General features: G+C 43.7%; 1 protein-coding gene across 11 annotated transcripts in view; it reads right to left on the reverse strand.

Annotated features, from left to right (window-relative positions):
* Positions 1 to 12736, reverse strand: part of LOC133570882 (inositol 1,4,5-trisphosphate-gated calcium channel ITPR1) — a 185612-nt gene that overhangs the window by 38019 nt on the left and 134857 nt on the right. For 7 of the 11 annotated variants that reach the window (XR_009810255.1, XM_061923669.1, XM_061923664.1 and 4 more), the window contains 4 exons: positions 12561 to 12656; positions 7628 to 7774; positions 6540 to 6939; positions 1984 to 2106 (listed from right to left, as the gene is read on the reverse strand). Coding sequence is in view for 10 of the 11 variants with exons in the window: in XM_061923669.1 (XP_061779653.1) it covers positions 1984 to 2106; positions 6540 to 6939; positions 7628 to 7774; positions 12561 to 12656 (766 nt within the window). In the remaining variant the exon portion in view is untranslated. The remainder of the gene's footprint in view (positions 1 to 1983; positions 2107 to 6539; positions 6940 to 7627; positions 7775 to 12560; positions 12657 to 12736) is intronic. The other 4 variants (XM_061923668.1, XM_061923671.1, XM_061923670.2 and 1 more) reach the window with 1 other exon arrangement.

Raw genomic sequence — 12736 nt, forward strand, 5'->3', positions numbered from 1 at the left:
AAACAAAAGATGGGTCTCAGTCTACTTGCAGGTGAACTCTGGTGCAGTTCACTTGAGCGCCGATGTGGACACGACATGAACCAAAGACCAGTTTTAAAACGATAGCAAAAAACATGCAGAAATAAATATACACAACAAAACGCTGTCTTGCTGTTTTGCAGTATCTCTCTGTGTGACAACACTCATCGGCGCTCATTAAAGAGCACCTATCATTAATTGTGTCTTTTGTGACTTACAAATGTTGTTACAATTTTGGATACTTGTGTTAACCAATGTTAAAGCGTCAAATCATTACGCTCATGCATTTTGGCGTGAGCTTCAACGCAGTGTTGGATGCTTCTGTTTCGCAGAGTCTGGCCACGCCGTAACGTGACAGCGAGGCGGATGTACTTATTCAGACATTAAGTCAAGCTTCAGGCTATGCGAAAACACAACAAAAAGTAAGATAAAGTTTTATTTTCATCTAATCTTGGCATGCGCATATTAACACCGACGTGTATGTATATATATATATATATATATATATATATATATATATATATATATATATATATATATATATATATATATATATATTAGAGATGCGCGGTTTGCGGACACAACCGCGGAGTCCGCGGATTATCCGCGGATCGGGCGGATGAAATTAAAAACAATAAGATTTTATCCGCTCGCGGGTCGGGTCGGGCGGATTAATTAGATTTTTTTTTTTTTTTTTTTTTTTTTGCGGGTGGCAGTTAAACCAATTCGGAAATATATATACATAGTTAAATGTTGTTACCCACATACGAAAAACGAGCAGGCACCTGCTGCATATGCCACAACAGAAGAAAAAAAAAGAAAAGAGATGGACACTTTTACGGAGCGGAGAAGGGACGCCTCGCCGGGGTCCGGGACCGAGGCCCCTTCCCCCGAGAGGGCCCCACCGGGAGCCGTAGCTGAGGCGATCCGCGAGAAGGGCCCGACGCACGTCCAGGGTCACTACCGCGCCCACCGCACCGACACCCCGCCTCGTCCGCTTTCGCAGTGCGCTCACGAAAGGGGTGGGGCTCACCCTGGTTGATATAGAGAGCAGGACGGTGGCCATGGAATTTCATTTAAGGTTTGTGATAAACCATCAAACTCATTCGTTAAAAGGACTCTATAGTAATATAAAGCAAATTTTTCTGGACATTATCATGCAAGAAAAGTTTATTTTTGGGATCGCGATCACCGCGTAATGATTTTTAAAGGTTGCATTACATTATTAACTGTCCCATGTGATCAGCCAGTGCGATTGGAAGTCCATGCTCAATTATTGCCTCCGTAAATAAAACTTCGGCATTTATCACATCCAAAGAATCTGTTTGGGCGACGAAAAACGTTGAAAGTTTTCCACTTGTATCGCTAGCAACGGCATTAGACTTGTGTTTTTTTGTCCCAACGTGGTCTTTTACATCGCTAATTCCTCCGTGTCCGATCGAAAAATCTTGTCTGCACAAGGTGCAATTCGCGTAGTTTTCACCCTTTTTTTTATTTTTTATTATTAATATTAGATATATAACAACGGGCGGATGGCGGGCGGGTGCAGTTCTGATCAAACGTTACATCGGGTGGATGGCGGATGGTTGACAACTTTCTGACGCGGTTGCGGATGAAATAAATTGCCTATCCGCGCATCTCTAATATATATATATATATATATGGAATAAGTGGTAGAAAATGGATGGATGGATATATATATATATATATATATATATATATATATATATATATATATATATATATATATATATACACACACACTTTGCATGCAGTCCGCTTTTAGCCCCCAGCCAGATTTTTTTAAGCCCAATGCAGCCATCCAGTCAAAAAGTTTGGACACCCCTGATCTAATCTCATCAATTTAAGTTGTGAACAGAGACCAAACAATGCAAAATGACATCCTCCAAGACACCGGATGGACTCAGAAGTCACACTGAGCTTTGTGATCATGTTTCGACTGACCTCCGTGTATCCCCTCCAACGGGTAGAAGAAGCAGACGAGCAGGTTCATGAGCACGGCCAGATTGAAGGAAACGTTGCTCCACACGGATATGTTTCTGGAACACCAGAACAATACCGGCTGGGCTGGGAAGGAAGACATAGAAAAATGAGAATTGTCAATAAAAGTGAAAGGGCGCATTCACAGTAGGCCATTGGTGCCAAGCTGGGATATACCCCTCCGTCTCCTGGACCCCGCTGGCTTGTGCTTACTCTGAATATTCGTGCTAAGATCTGGTTACTTGTCCCCTCACTTCTATTCTGCTGTAATACTGCAATTGCCCTGACTTTGTGGATTATTTTTCAACCATTTTCGAGTAATTTTTATCATCTGTACTGGAAAGTGGCGACTGTCATTAAAGGGCCCATCTAATGCTGATATCATTGGCAATTATTTCCTTGTTCTGGACCAAAATGATGTCTGCAAGTAAAATTCCTCCCAAAACAGACACATTAGTGATTGATAGCCTTGTTTTCTAACAAGTTTCAGCACAGTTTGGTAAGGGCCTGCATGCGACTGCTGTCATCACCTACAGAGATTTGGAGGCAATTTCCTATTGTGTAGTATATGTTCTGGTGGCATCTTTATATGATATTTTTACACAGAATTTGAAGGAATGATCAAATATGTCTGCCAGATGCATTGTTGCAGATTGTAGCAGCTAACTAAAGAAGTGTGGAATATGGGAAAAGTATATGGACCTCTTGAGTCATGTCGACTCACGCAAAATAGGATGGATCAAGCGAGAGGAATGCAATTTGAGGCAGTCATTTGAATGATTTTAACTTTGAAGAAGAAAGGTTTTTGTGGGGCTTTGGATAGATTTTTTTTTATTCAAGCCATATACCATCCTGAAAATCATGAGCACCCCCGAGAGGTGAGAGACTGTGCCAGAACCTGCAAGAAGCTAGTATTCTATTTTCCATCCTCTTCTACTGATGTTTCCTCAAGATGCATAAGGAAACACTATGGTGGCTTTTGAAGAGGAGATGGATGAGCAGGGAAATCCGTAAATGGTGATACTTTTATATTTACTTTTTGCTGAGAATGTTAACCATATCAGCATTGAAGTAATTATGGACCAGGCAACAAAAATATGCAATTAAGTGACCCAAAGAATAGTTTTACACGTGTTTATCTATTCTACACTGTCTATGCCGGAAATGGGCTCCAGTTCTGCAGATGACGTCTACATGTAGAGTCTGGCATTCCAAGTACAGTTAGAAAGCTACAGATTACTCAAAAACTAATTCATATTATGGAAAATGACTACCAGATTCATTTTCAGGAGGAAAAAAAACATTAAGAGAATTTGTCAATGAAACTTCCGTCATCTGGACGCTATGACTCCTTTAATTACTTGTGAAAAGAGCAATCACATGAATAGAACAAATGCAGTCAGGGATGGGCGAGCGTGCTTTGAGTTTTTGACTTTTGGATCGTATTGAGTCTTTGTGTTTTATTTCTATTATGAAATGTGTCAAGGAGCAATTACAGTCATTATACAACACTGTTACGTAGAGAAATTGTGCCAAAGGAGGTTAAGTGTGGTGTGCCTGAGCGGAAAAAACAATGAGCTCACACTCGTCAAAAGGTGATGGACTTTAGACGTAAAATGGGTGCAGTAAGCGTGTGGGTATGCCCCAAGAATTGTGACCTAATCCCCGGCTGGGCTATCTTTAAATTTTATACATAGCAGTAGTAAACACCAGTGGAGACACACTGCAGCATCGGGCACTTTTCCAGCGCATGGCAAACAATTGTGTGCCTTGTAAATGTCACGTCCATGACCACTTTTGGTCACAGGCCAAATTCCTATCAACTTGTCAAGTTCTGCCCAATAAAATGCATACAGCAGCATATAAAAGAGGTCAGATATGATTAATGTGACCATTTTTATTGTGTTGGTGAGAAAGACGAGATGCAAGTAATTTCAGTGTGAGACCAAATGTGGTTTTAAGCGTGGTTTAGAAGTGTGACGGCGCGTGGGTCTGTGTTTTTGTGTTTACGAACGCGCGCAAGTAATCTCTCAGTAGTGATTCATACGATTACCGTACAAGTTTTTCACGGATTGAAACATGTGGAAAGTCCCCTGCATGGTTTTAGAGAGTGGACTGGAAACACAACAACAACAACACAAGCACACAGATGTCATTGTCGCATCTTGTTTGTGAGTCTTTTTCTCCATTCTCCTCGCCACAGGATATCCTGCTTGGACTTGCATGGAAAAAGCTCCCTGCAGACTCAAGAATAAGGTCTGTCTACTTGTAATCAGGACAGGATATCTTGCAAGCTGCTTACTATTTTCACAATAATTTGGTATGGTCTACTGGTGTATGAGCATCACTGCACAAACAAAAACCTTGCAGTGACTCACTCGTGAACAATGCCCCAAAACACTCCACTAATATCGGACATGCAGCTGTGAAAACACCATGTGTTGCTATTATTTCCAATCATAAACATATTTTTCATTCATATAAGTTTTACGGTAATTATAACTATAATGGTAAAGGCAGTGGATTTATTTGTTTCGGACATTTATTCAAGCTTCACATTTGCACTTGCACAAATTCAACGCGTCCAAAAAGAAATAAGAAAAAGCTGAGTTTGTTTAATCGTAGCCCTTCAACATTTACTGACTATTTGTTTACTTCCTGTGTTAAACACATTCACACTTGCAACAATTAATGTGTTTCATAAACGTTTGTTCACTTCCTGTGTGCATGTGTCACCAGTTTCTAATTGGGAGGCGACATTTTTTTAGAATATTTGGCAGTAGACCGCTTTTGCAGTTAAGATGTAAAAGAAAAATTAAAGAAAAAAAAAATATTGTTAAATAATAAAAATAAAGTATATTGGAAAATATAAAAAAATAAATAAATCACACATCTATAAAAAACAAATACAATATAAAATTAAAAGGTTAAAGATAAATGAATTAAAAAATATATATCTTTATTCTTTTTATTGATTTACAATAAAGAAATAAATATTTATTATTCATCCGTACCACCTTTATTTATTTCCACTGTTTTTCATTATCGTCGCCAGGAGGTTATGTAATTGTTGCCGTTGGTTTGTTAGTTAGTTAGCAACATAACTCAAAACGTCATGTACGTATTTTCATGAAACTTTCAGGAAATTAATACATCTCAAACTCAAACAGTGTTGTCAGTGTAACCAGGCGACAAAAACATGCAATTAAGTGATCAAAATAATAGGGAGCAAAGTAGGTCAAGTGTCTTGCCCAAGGACACAACGGCACTGACTAGGATGGCGAAAGCTGGATTTGTATAATCATAGCAAGAAGACCAAGAAGAATAATACCAAAAAGCACAAAAAACATGAGATGAATTAATGAGCTAAAAAAAAGTCACTATTTTTATTTTTAGCCACTGTAAATATGTTTGATTGATGTCACGCATCAATCAGTGCTGTTGATCATCTTGGTGAACTTACTGGAGCTACCTCAACAAACCATGACCTCAAAATATACCTGACAACATTCATTGCATTAATTACCTCCGCCAGGTTGTTATGTATTCGCTGAGGGTTGTCAGTGAGTTAGTTAGCAACATAGCTCAAAAACCTATTGCCTGATTTTGATGAAACCTTGAGAAAATGGCAGAAATTGTATAAGGAACAAGCAATTAGATTTTAGGGGTGATCCAGATCACCATCTAGATTCATGATTTTCTTCTATGGATTCTTTACTACTGGAAAATAGGGTCTGGCAGAAGGTCTGTGCTCTCTTTTTCCATTTCTTTATTTTGTAATGTTGTTACTTTTTATTTTATTTTATTAAACATAATAATACTCAATATTTATTCATTTTATTCCATTTTTGTTTATTTTCTATGTATTTATTAGGAGCAAGAGCAATTACAAAAACCATCTATCAGGCATGAATTTAAAGTTAAAAAGTTAAAGTACCCATGATTGTCACACACACACTAGTTGTGGCGAAATTATTCTCTGCATTTGACCCATCACCCTTGATCACCCCCTGGGAGGTGAGGGGAGCAGTGAGCAGCAGCGGTGGCCACGCCCGGGAATCATTTTTGGTGATTTAATCCCCAATTCCAACCCTTGATGCTGAGTGCCAAGCAGGGAAGTAATGAATGAAGGCAGGATAGAGATTAAAAAGTAACATATTAAACATAAACATATTGCTTGATATTGTTGTATTTGCTGCTGTTCAGCAGAATAATAGAAGATATGTTGTCTAATATAATATTGCTTGTGAACAAATTATAACATATATAAAGTTTCCAATTCCGTATATTTTTGTTCAGCAATCATTTGTGTTGTTGTGGTCAAATGTTGAATAATTAATTAAGTATGTGTTTTATTCATGAGAAAAAAATTAAATTGACAATAGTATCCAGCATATCTAATAAATATATTTGCCATCCCATTGGATGCCAAGAATCAGTCATCCAAATCAACTGAATTGAAATTTGAAGATTTACACTTTTTGTGGGGGTTGTTGATTTTACATGACCCTGCTTTATACCTCTCAGCTTCTTCTGCCAGTTCATCTCATTGAAGAGGTCCTCTGATCGTAGGAAGAAGTCATTGATCTTGCTGCCCTGCTCGTCTCTCTCAGTGGTGTAGTAAACTCGAAGCTTGGACTCCGAGGTCAGGAACTCACAAATATTCGGCACCGGGAAAACAATCTCTTCCATGGTGCGGTCCTGGCGCACAATCTGGACACAGGGATTCACAGTCACCATTGATAGCTCTACATGCCTTTGTCGTAGTTGGTTGTTAGGGCCTGTGCTGGTAGTAAGAATGTTGTTTATGACCTCTATCTGAGCTGTGTGATTGGCATAAAACTCCAAGGCTTCATCTCCGTCTCCACTGGCTCCTACTGGCTTTAACATCATAGATAGTTCTTTATTGTGACGGGCCAACTGTATGAAAAAACATAGGCACAGATTGATATTATCACATTATTGGATATTTGGGGTACTTCATTTTTGTAATCTGATTTTCCATAATGACATTTGGTTTGTTACAAAGGCGTACTGTTTCACGGTACACATTAAGAGAAGGACGGGAACTGCCTCACTCCAAAAAAACAAGTGCAGCCCAAGCTTTGGCTACCAACAGTGCCAAGGAGAAGTTAGAGCTGGAAACCCCAAGTCTGTCGTTAAAGTCTCCTGTGTAGGAACTGTCGGTCTCTCCAAATGCGTAAACGGACAAAGACAAGTGGAAAATAAAAAAGCACTATGTCAACATTGTTCAGTAGAGATGGGAAATGAGAAAACATGCTGGAAATAGTAATGCTGCACTTCATTTACTAAAAATAAAATATACGCTTTCACTAAACTAAAAAGACATGTCATAAAGTAGTATTTCTAATGATTTTTGTTGTTGTTATCTGTGTTTTTGTAGAATTCAATTTATTGTACACAGAATTACCTGCAAAAAGTGTTCAGTTTTAATGATCATTATCATTAAAGCCGTTTATACAAAAGCAAAACAGTTTTAATATTTTGCAAAGTGAACCGAACTGCAGCCTTAAAACCGAGGTGCGTACCGTACCGGAGTTATGGTGTATTGTTACACTCTTAGTGGTAATTGAAACTTATATCAGACCTGGTGAGCTAGGATATAAATGTTGTGCCCAACATTTCTGGGCGACGCGGCATCATGTTCCTCATCCTCATCCCCATTATCCTCCTCCTCTTTTGTGTCCTCAAACTCCACCTCTCCCTGCAGATATGCCTTTTTAATCACCTCCACCTGGAAAGACAATCATTGTTTTCATTTCATAATGATATTATAGAGAGAGTGCAGAAGATGCATAATGGTCACCACAGTGGAGAGCTGTTCGAAAGATTTTTTTTCAAAATGCACTGGTCTTGATGTCTAAGTTGCGTGCCGGTAGCTACAAAGGACGCTAGTACGCTAATATGTCTTGCCATACACTGCCACTCATTGGTCAGTGCAGAACAGAAGAGAACTCTCTGTCCGGTGCTTCTATTCCAGGAGACCTTTGCAGGTCTACAAATATTCCAACATCAAGCACTAACTAAGTATGTAATTGTTAACAATTCAGAGTACAGTGTACCTTGGGATACAACTTTAATTGGTTCTGTGATGCAGCTTGTATCTCAGAAAACAAATATTGTGAAACAGCGTCGCCCATTGAAATTCATTTAAATCAATGTATTCCGTGCTTGGCCTCCTCTAAACAGTACAATTTTAACACGCAACATGCTTTTTAAAAAGAAATAAACTTTTAGATAAGAAATATTGAATAAAAAAACAATACAATAGGATGCACTACAAACAACTAGAGTAGTTTTATGAAGTAATGTAATAATAATGTACAGTGTGTACCTTGGAGAGAGGGCTTCCACGGAATCGCCTTTCAGCTGCTTTTCCATCAAACACATCACCAGCAGCTTCTCTGTATTTTCAACTGCTTCGCCAAATCGGCTACACGCTCAATCATGTTTTGGATGATATCTTTCTTTAATTCAATAAATATCTTCTGCTTCTTCTTCTCGGCACTGTCCTTCATAATCACTTTTTACCTTACCACGGTTGGAAAAACAAGGTTAGGTCCATCTGTAGCAATAAGCTATTGCTAGCAAGTAGAACCGGGTGTTTGAACAGGGATCTTACGGGGTTTACAGTGACGTTCGCTATGCCAACTAGTGTAACCTGATTTTTTGCTCGCAACCTAAAACATAACAATTAACCGAGAGACGTATCCCGAAAAACTCATAAGATGAGGCACACATATCCCGAGATACCCCCGCGTTGATTTTGCGATTTGAGAAAATTGTGATTAATCATATGTCTACTGCCTCCTCTCTGAGCTGCCACCTTAACGTGGTAGAGGAGTTTGCGTGTCCCAATGATCCTAGGAGCTATGTTGTCCGGGGGCTTCCATGCCCCCTGGTAGGGTCTCCCAAGACAAACAGGTCCTAGGTGAGGGATCAGACAAAGAGCAGCTCGAAGACTTCTATGGAAATGCAAGAACCGAGACTCAGATTTCCCTCGCCCGGACGCGGGTCACCGGGGCCCCCCTCCGGAGCCAGGCCCGGAGTTGGGGCACGATGGCGAGCGCCTGGTGGCCGGGCCTGTCCCCATGGGGCCCGGCCGGGCACAGCCCGAAGAGGCAACGTGGGTCCCCCCTCCAATGGGCTCACCACCCATAGCAGGGGCCATAGAGGTCGGGTGCAATGTGAGCTGGGCGGTAGCCGAAGGCAGGGCACTTGGCGGTCCGATCCTCGGCTACAGAAGCTAGCTCTTGGGACGTGGAACGTCACCTCGCTGGGGGGGAAGGAGCCTGAGCTAGTGCGCGAGGTAGAGAAGTTCCGGTTGGATATAGTCGGACTCACCTCGACGCACAGCAAGGGCTCTGGAACCAGTTCTCTCGAGAGGGGATGGACTCTCTTCCACTCTAGCGTTGCCAGCAGTGAGAGGCGACGGGCTGGGGTGGAAATTCTTGTTGCCCCCCGGCTCAGAGCCTGCATGTTGGAGTTCAACCCGGTGGACGAGAGGGTAGCTTCCCTCCGCCTTCGGGTGGGGGGACGGGTCCTGACTGTTGTTTGCGCTTACGCGCCAAACAGCAGCTCAGAGTACCCACCCTTTTTGGATTCACTCGAGGGAGTACTTGAGAGTGCTCCCCCGGGTGATTCCCTCGTTCTACTGGGGGACTTCAACGCTCATATTGGCAACGACAGTGAAACCTGGAGAGGCGTGATTGGGAAGAATGGCCGCCCGGATCTGAACCCAAGTGGTGTTTTGTTATTGGACTTTTGTGCCCGTCACGGATTGTCCATAACGAACACCATGTTCAAGCATAAGGGTGTCCATATGTGCACTTGGCACCAGGACACCCTAGGCCGCAGTTCTATGATCGACTTTGTAGTTGTGTCATCGGATTTGCGGCCTCATGTTTTGGACACTCGGGTGAAGAGAGGGGCGGAGCTTTCTACCGATCACCACCTGGTGGTGAGTTGGCTGCGATGGTGGGGGAGGATGCCGGACAGACCTGGCAGGCCCAAACGCATTGTGAGGGTTTGCTGGGAACGTCTGGCAGAGTCTCCTGTCAGAGAGAGTTTCAATTCCCACCTCCGGAAGAACTTTGAACATGTCACGAGGGAGGTGCTGGACATTGAGTCCGAGTGGACCATGTTCCGCACCTCTATTGTCGAGGCGGCTGATTGGAGCTGTGGCCGCAAGGTAGTTGGTGCCTGTCGTGGCGGTAATCCTAGAACCCGTTGGTGGACACCGGCGGTGAGGGATGCCGTCAAGCTGAAGAAGGAGTCCTATCGGGTTCTTTTGGCTCATGGGACTCCTGAGGCAGCGGACAGGTACCGACAGGCCAAGCGGTGTGCGGCTTCAGCGGTCGCGGAGGCAAAAACTCGGACATGGGAGGAGTTCGGGGAAGCCATGGAAAACGACTTCCGGACGGCTTCGAAGCGATTCTGGACCACCATCCGCCGCCTCAGGAAGGGGAAGCAGTGCACTACCAACACCGTGTATGGTGCGGATGGTGTTCTGCTGACCTCGACTGCGGAAGTTGTGGATCGGTGGAGGGAATACTTCGAAGACCTCCTCAATCCCACCAACACGTCTTCCTATGAGGAAGCAGTGCCTGAGGAATCTGTGGTGGGCTCTCCTATTTCTGGGGCTGAGGTTGCTGAGGTAGTTAAAAAGCTCCTCGGTGGCAAGGCCCCGGGGGTGGATGAGATCCGCCCGGAGTTCCTTAAGGCTCTGGATGCTGTAGGGCTGTCTTGGTTGACAAGACTCTGCAGCATCGCGTGGACATCGGGGGCAGTACCTCTGGATTGGCAGACCGGGGTGGTGGTTCCTCTCTTTAAAAAGGGGAACCGGAGGGTGTGTTCTAACTATCGTGGGATCACACTCCTCAGCCTTCCCGGTAAGGTCTATTCAGGTGTACTGGAGAGGAGGCTACGCCGGATAGTCGAACCTCGGATTCAGGAGGAACAGTGTGGTTTTCGTCCTGGTCGTGGAACTGTGGACCAGCTCTATACTCTCGGCAGGGTCCTTGAGGGTGCATGGGAGTTTGCCCAACCAGTCTACATGTGCTTTGTGGACTTGGAGAAGGCATTCGACCGTGTCCCTCGGGAAGTCCTGTGGGGAGTGCTCAGAGAGTATGGGGTTTCGGACTGTCTGATTGTGGCGGTCCGCTCCCTGTATGATCAGTGTCAGAGCTTGGTTCGCATTGCCGGCAGTAAGTCGGACACGTTTCCGGTGAGGGTTGGACTCCGCCAAGGCTGCCCTTTGTCACCGATTCTGTTCATAACTTTTATGGACAGAATTTCTAGGCGCAGTCAAGGCGTTGAGGGGATCCGGTTTGGTGGCTGCAGGATTAGGTCTCTGCTTTTTGCAGATGATTTGGTCCTGATGGCTTCATCTGGCCAGGATCTTCAGCTCTCACTGGATCGGTTCGCAGCTGAGTGTGAAGCGACTGGGATGAGAATCAGCACCTCCAAGTCCGAGTCCATGGTTCTCGCCCGGAAAAGGGTGGAGTGCCATCTCCGGGTTGGGGAGGAGATCTTGCCCCAAGTGGAGGAGTTCAAGTACCTCGGAGTCTTGTTCACGAGTGAGGGAAGAGTGGATCGTGAGATCGACAGGCGGATCGGTGCGGCGTCTTCAGTAATGCGGACGCTGTATCGATCCGTTGTGGTGAAGAAGGAGCTGAGCCGGAAGGCAAAGCTCTCAATTTACCGGTCGATCTACGTTCCCATCCTCACCTATGGTCATGAGCTTTGGGTTATGACCGAAAGGACAAGATCACGGGTACAAGCGGCCGAAATGAGTTTCCTCCGCCGGGTGGCGGGGCTCTCCCTTAGAGATAGGGTGAGAAGCTCTGTCATCCGGGGGGAGCTCAAAGTAAAGCCGCTGCTCCTCCGCATCGAGAGGAGCCAGATGAGGTGGTTCGGGCATCTGGTCAGGATGCCACCCGAGCGCCTCCCTAAGGAGGTGTTTAGGGCATGTCCGACCGGTAGGAGGCCACGAGGAAGACCCAGGACACGTTGGGAAGACTATGTCTCCCGGCTGGCCTGGGAACGCCTCGGGATCCCCCGGGAGGAGCTGGACGAAGTGGCTGGGGAGAGGGAAGTCTGGGCTTCCCTGCTTAGGCTGCTGCCCCCGCGACCCGACCTCGGATAAGCGGAAGAAGATGGATGGATGGATGGCATATGTCTACTAAATTGGACGTTTAACATCACTGACTATATTTCAATTTCCATGTATGGGGTTGTGCAACTAAGTTGTGCAACTTAGTTGTACTTCATCTGCAGTAACTTTTTGTTGCATTTCAATTAATGTATGTTATTATTATCTTTTTTTCGTTAGAAATTGTGGATATTAGTCCTATCATTGTTATTTCTAACACATGTTATCCACTGTAGTGGACATTATGCCAACTCCTTTGAAAACATTTTCAAAAAAAGATTTTAGATTTTTTTATCTTCTATGCTTCGAGAATAATGACAACAATCATCATGTTTCAAAGTGTTAAGATGCAAAACAAATTCCTCACCAGTTCTTTCGGCCTCATATTGTACAAGATCCTTTCAGCATTCTCGCTGTCATGACGGCTTTCCATGATGGCAAGCAGCAACTTGGACGCGTTGTTCTAAGAGTGAGAAACGGCCTTTAAAAAAGTTCATACTAAATTGGCCCTCTTATAAAATTCCTAAAAATTAGGCTGATTCT

The sequence above is a fragment of the Nerophis lumbriciformis genome, linkage group LG28 (assembly GCF_033978685.3).
Source record: "Nerophis lumbriciformis linkage group LG28, RoL_Nlum_v2.1, whole genome shotgun sequence".
Taxonomy (NCBI): domain Eukaryota; kingdom Metazoa; phylum Chordata; class Actinopteri; order Syngnathiformes; family Syngnathidae; genus Nerophis; species Nerophis lumbriciformis.